This window comes from Cetorhinus maximus, chromosome 18, assembly GCF_964194155.1.
Source record: "Cetorhinus maximus chromosome 18, sCetMax3.hap1.1, whole genome shotgun sequence".
Classification (NCBI taxonomy): domain Eukaryota; kingdom Metazoa; phylum Chordata; class Chondrichthyes; order Lamniformes; family Cetorhinidae; genus Cetorhinus; species Cetorhinus maximus.
In genome coordinates, this window is record NC_135896.1 from 12,608,550 (window position 1) to 12,614,512 (window position 5,963).

General features: G+C 50.4%; 1 protein-coding gene across 1 annotated transcript; it reads left to right on the top strand.

Annotated features, from left to right (window-relative positions):
• Positions 1-480: 480 nt before the first annotated feature.
• On the top strand, positions 481-2,511 carry vrtn (vertebrae development associated). Its single transcript, XM_078563397.1, has one exon. The coding sequence runs from the start codon at positions 481-483 to the stop codon at positions 2,509-2,511; it is 2,031 nt and encodes a 676-aa protein (XP_078419523.1).
• The last annotated feature ends 3,452 nt before the right edge of the window (positions 2,512-5,963 follow it).

Consider the following 5,963-nt stretch of genomic DNA (forward strand, 5'->3'; position numbering starts at 1 on the left):
TACGGTAAATGTAAATCGAGGTAAAGATTGCATTCGCCAGCTGCCTGGTTTGGGGTTTGACTGGGCTCCATCTAGTGGCAGAAGTTGGTTTGTACAGGGAGTTGCTGAGGAGGCCTCGGGACTTCACTGCTCGCCGAGAGCGGGAAAGGAAGAAGTCCTGGTGGTTAAAGTTGGGAATGGAGGATAGGAATGGTAGCCCAGGGGGAGGGTGGTGGGGGGCGGTGGTTGGGCGGAGGGGGGGTGGTGGAAGAGGGGGTTTCAGGACTGGGGCGGGGGTGTTGTGGGAGCAGAAGAGGTGCATTGATCCCAACAGCGCTGGGGGAAAACGTCAAGTGCGCACTGGAATGTACATGACACCGAACAAATGACGCTACAGTGAACGCCGCAATGTTAAACTGATATATAGTCCCTATTTTATCAATGACGAATAAATTTTGTTTTATTTCCTACCCTCCCTCTCTCCCTCCACCCCTCACAGGGATGCCTCAAAGGACTGAATTAATAGAAGCCATACGCTGTAAACTGCAGGAGGCCACTGAATGTGCGGAGTTTGATTTCCTCCGATCGGTGACGGTCAATGTGGATAAGCTGCTGTCGAGCCTGCCTGTGCCCCTGGTCTCCAGGAGAACCTTCTCTGCAGAAACTGAAGTGGATGCCAAGGCCAGAGCTCTCTACCCCGAAGATGCCCCGGTGGACATGGTCCCTCTGGCCTGCAAGGGTGAGGGGAATCATCTCTTTGAAGCAGCCAGCATGCTGCTGGTGGGGGACACCAGCCTCAGCACGGAGCTGCAGCTGAGGACGATGGTGGAGATGCTCCTCCACAAGCAGTACTACCTGAAGGGCATGATTGACTCCAAGGTCATGCTGCAGGCCGCCCGCTACTCCCTGTGCACCGAGGAGTCGGCCGAGAAGATGAACCTGCCCATGGACATCCTGGAAGCCATCTTCGACGCGGATGTCAAGGCGACCTGCTTCCCGGGCACCTTCACCAACATGTGGCACGTCTATGCCCTGGCGTCGGTGCTGCAGAGCAACGTCTACTCCATCTACCCCATGAGCAACCTGAAGATCCGCCCGTACTTCAATCGCCTGATCCGGCCCAGGACCCGCTCGCCGGGGCCGGAGCTGCGGACTTTGCACTTCATGTGGGCTGGCGAGCGGCTGTCCCAGGCTGTCTTTAAGCCCCAGTATTTTGCGCCCATTGTCCCCATCCAAGACCTCCGGTGCCAGGGTTTGGACGGAGCCGAGTCTCTCCTACCCCTGAAGACGCTGGAACTCCTCAACACCGACCCGGACATCTCCTACTCTGTGCTCCGGGAGAAGTACAGCATCACCAAGAGTACGTTCTACCGCTGGAAAAAGCAGTCCCGCGAGCACCGGAGAAAGGCCGCCACGCGCTACGAGGCCAAGCACTACCTGCAGGAGTCCTTCGCCAGCGGCAACTTCCTGCCCTTGCAGCAGTTCCGAAGCCGCTTCCCCGAAATCTCCCGGTCCACCTACTATGCCTGGAAGCATGAGATGCTGATGGCGGGCAACGGTGCGCCAGGGCACCAACCCGCGGGGGAGAAGGAGTTCGACCTGAGCGGGCGACTGACGCGCGAGAGTTGGTCCCCGCGGTCCGGGGGCTCGGAGAGCGAGACAGCAGACCTTTCCAAAATGGCCGGCGGCAGCGGCCTCAGGCCTTTCAACGGCCAGCGGTCGCCCTCGAAGCAACTTGCCAAAAAGTTCCTCAGGGAATGCGTCCTCCTCAACATGTGCCCCCCTTACAAAAGCTTCAGGAAAAGTTACCCCTGGATTTCCAGATCCAGCTACTATAACTGGAGGAGAGAGGCGCTGAACTGTGCGGGTCTGAAAGCCCACATGGCTGTTTCGGGCTTCGGCAATGCGCCAGCGGCCAACCCTGAGGTCGGTGTGCCCAACCCGCTCCCTGATGTAGTGGGCCAGCTGGCACAGAGCGGCAGGACAAGAAGTAGCCCGTGGGGCCCTAACGGTTTCCTCCACGATAAGCTCACCACCACCTCCTACTTGCAGAAGGTGAGGCAAGAGGAAGCCAAGAGGCGAGCACAGAAATGGCAGATTCCCCTGTCCACCTTCCGCGTGAGGTACCCGTCCATCTCCACCTCCACCTTCCTGAGGTGGAGGGGTTCCGCCACCTCCAAGAGGACGAGGGTGAAGGCGAGGAGACTCCACAAAGAGGAGCCATCGGCCAAACGCAGACAACGTGTACGCTGGGCGGAGGTGCCATCGGACGAGGAACCCTTAAGCCCCGGCGGTGCGGCAACATTGAACTGTCCAACCCCCGGGGAGCCAGCCAAACAGCCGCTGGTTGTCGGCACTTTACAGGGAATGTCCTCCAAAGCTAAGGCCAAGCTTTTCCTTCAGCGCCGTTATGTGTCGAAGAACTTTCCAACGTTTCGAGAGTTCAGCAGTTACTTCCCCCTGACCCCCCGCTCGACGTATTACATGTGGAAGCGAGCACTGTGCAATGGGATGATACTGATGGATTGCTGAAAAAAAATAGACTCGGGATCCACACGTCAATGTGGAGCTGCCCATCGAGACAAACAATCAGCCACACAACTGACCGATGATGTCAGCGAGATGCTGGTCGCATTTGCGTACAGTTCACCGTGAATCTCCTTTTTTCAGAAATTTTTTTTATCCTAATCCCAAGATTTGGTGTGCCTGAACTGCTAAATTGTCACAAATAAGGCCTGGTGTATTTTACTGCTTTTCCAACATATCTTTATTTCCTTGTTGGGCTTCCTCTTATGTGATATGGAATTATTTTGGAATTTCATGCAGTTAAGTGTTGCAGTTTTATTTTTTTAATCATTTATGGGATGTGGGCATCACTGGCGAGACCAGCATTTATAGCCCATCCCCTAATTGCCCTTGCGAAGGCAGTAGATGCTGGCAAGATTAACCGTCGATGGTCTGGTGATTTGTATAGTAACCGCAGTTAGAATGTAAGGACATAAAGAGGAGCAGGAGTAAGCCTTCAAGGCCGCTCCGCTATTCAATGAGATCAGGGCTGATCCTCTACTTTGACATCATCTTCCTGCACTATCCCCAACTCCCTTGGTGTTTTTAGTATGTAGAAAACTTTCGATTTCTGTCTTGAACCTACTCAATGATTGAGCCTCCACAGCTCTCTGGGGTAGAGAAATCCAAAGATTCACCACCCGCTGAGTGAAGAAATTCCTCCTCATCTCAATCCTATATGGGCTGCCCCTTATTCTGAGACTGTGTCCCCTGATTCTAGACCCACCAGCCAGGGGAAAGATCCTATCCACATCTACCCTGTCGAGCCCTGTAAGAATTTTTGTATGTTTGAATGAGATCACCTCTCATTCTTTTAAACTCGAGAGAATAAAGGCCCAGTTTATTTAATCTTTCCTCATAGGACAATCTCTCCATCTCAGGAATCAGCCTGGTGAACCTTTGTTGCACTCCCTCTATGGCAAACACATCATTCCTTAGATAAGGAGATCAAAGCTATATACAATACACCATCCAGGTGTGGTCCCACCACGGCTCTATATAATTACAGTAAGACATCTTTACTCCTATACTCAAATCCTCTTGTAATAAAGGCCAACATACCATTTGCCCTCTTAATTGCTTGCTGTACCTGCACGTTAGCTTTCAATGACTCGTGAACAAGGCCACCCAGGTCCTTTTGAAGTTCAATTGTTTCCAGCCTCTCTCCATTTAAGAAATACTCTGTATTTCTATTTTCCTACCAAAGTGGATAACCTCACAGTTCTCCACATTGTATTCCGTCTGCCAAATTTTTGCCCACTCGCTTAGCCTGTCCAAATCCCCGTGAAGCATCTTTGCATCCTCCTCACAACTCTCACTTCCACCTAGTTTTGTGCCATCTGCAAACTTGGAAATATTACATTTAATCCCCGCATCCAAACCACTGATTATAGATTGTGAATATCTGGGGCCCAAGCACTGATCATTGCGAATACCCCACTAGTCACAGCCTGTCAACCTGAAAATGACCCATTTATTCCTACCCTTTGTTTTCTGTCCATTAACCAGTTCTCAATCCGTGCCAGTATATTACCCCCAACCCCATCTGCTCTAATTCTGTTTACTAACCCCTTGTGTGGGACCTTATCAAACGTTTTCTGAAAATCCAAATGTACCACATCCACTGTTTTCCATTTATCTATTCTGCTAGTTACATCCTCAAAAAACTCCAACAGGTTTGTTAAACATGATTTCCCTTCATAAATACATGTTGACTGTGCCTAATCATACTATTAATTTCTAAGTGTCCTGCTATGACATCCTCGATTATAGACTATAGCACTTTCCCTACGACTGATATTAGGCTAACAGGTCTACAATGTAGTTTCCTGTTTTCTCTCCCCCTCCTTTCTTAAACAGTGGGGTTACATTTGCCACCTTCCAATCTGCAGGAACCATTCCAGCATCTATAGGGTTTTGAAAGATGGCCCGCTGTGTCTGCGGCCACCTCTACCAGCACACTGGGGTGTCGATCATCAGGTCCAGGGGATTAATCTACTTTAAGGCCAGAATTTTTGGCCCGGTGAGTGGGGACAGGGCCCGCTCGCCGAGGTGTAAAATGACCCGGGGTGGTGTTGGGCGGGCATCCCGACATCACTGCGCGTCATTTAGATTTTCAGTTCAGTGGGCACGCAGCTGAGTCGGCCCACCGAACTGTCAAAGGCCTATTAAAGCCATTTAAATATCAATTAACGTAATAAACTCAGCTGTCCGTCCAACCTTAAGGTTGGCGGGGGGCAGGCAAAGAGCCCAGGCAGCCTTCGCATATTTCATGGAACCTCATCCACGGGCAGGATGGGGTTTCATGAAGGGTTTATAAATTAAATACATTTTTTCATTAATGTTCCTTGACATGTCCCAGCTCATGTGACACTGTCACATGAGGGGACATGTCTTAAAATATTTTCTTTATTTAAATTTTTAAACCTTAAATTAATCTCCCTGAGGCAGCTCTGTGCCTCCAGGGAGATTTCTGCGCTGTTTTGCACGCATGCACAATAGAGCGCAGGTCCTGACTCAGGGGACCCCTCTCTCCCCGCACAGAGAGCGCTCAGCGCTTCTGGGCACATGTCACATTGGGTGGGCTTAATTGGCCCACCCACGTAAAATGGCGGCGCCCAGCCGATGGGGGGCACCGATAGGGTTTGCGCCCGCCCCCGCACAACTCCTCCCAACGGGGGAAATATTCTCAAGCCCCATTAACCTCTCCAATAACCAACATTAATATCTTGCATTTCCTCGTTTATACCAGTCCCTTGATTCTTCATTATTTCTGGGAGGTTTTTAATATTTTCTGCTGTGAAGACAGACACAAAGTATTGGTTTAGTTTCTCTGCCATTTCCTTATTCCCCAGCAGGGAGGCAGTGGTGTAGTGGTATTGTTGCTGGACTAGTATTCCAGAGACCCAGGGTAATGCTCTGAGGACCTGGGTTCGAATCCCACCAAGGCAGATGGTGGAATTTGAATTCAATAAAAAAAATCTGGAATTAAAAGTCTGATGATGACCATGAACCATTGTCGACTGTTGTAAAAACCCATCTGGTTCACTAATGCCCTTTAGGGGAGGAAATGTCCTGATCTGGTCTACATGTGACTCCAGACCCACAGCAATGTGGTTGGCTCTGAAATGACCTAGCCAGCCATGTGCTTCTCAAGGGCTGGGCACTAAATGCTGGCCCCAGCCAGCAACGTCCACATCCTGTGAATGAATAAAACAAATTCTCCTGACTCCACTTGTAAAGGACTCACATTTGTTTTTACGTAACTATAGAAGCTTTTACAGTCTGTTTTTATGTTTCTCACGAGTTTACTCTCACATTCTATTTTCCCTTTCATAATCTTTTTCCTGCAGGGTTCGAAAATTCTCCCGATCCTCAGGCTTACCTTTTTTTTTTGGCAGCTTTATAAAGTGACGGGG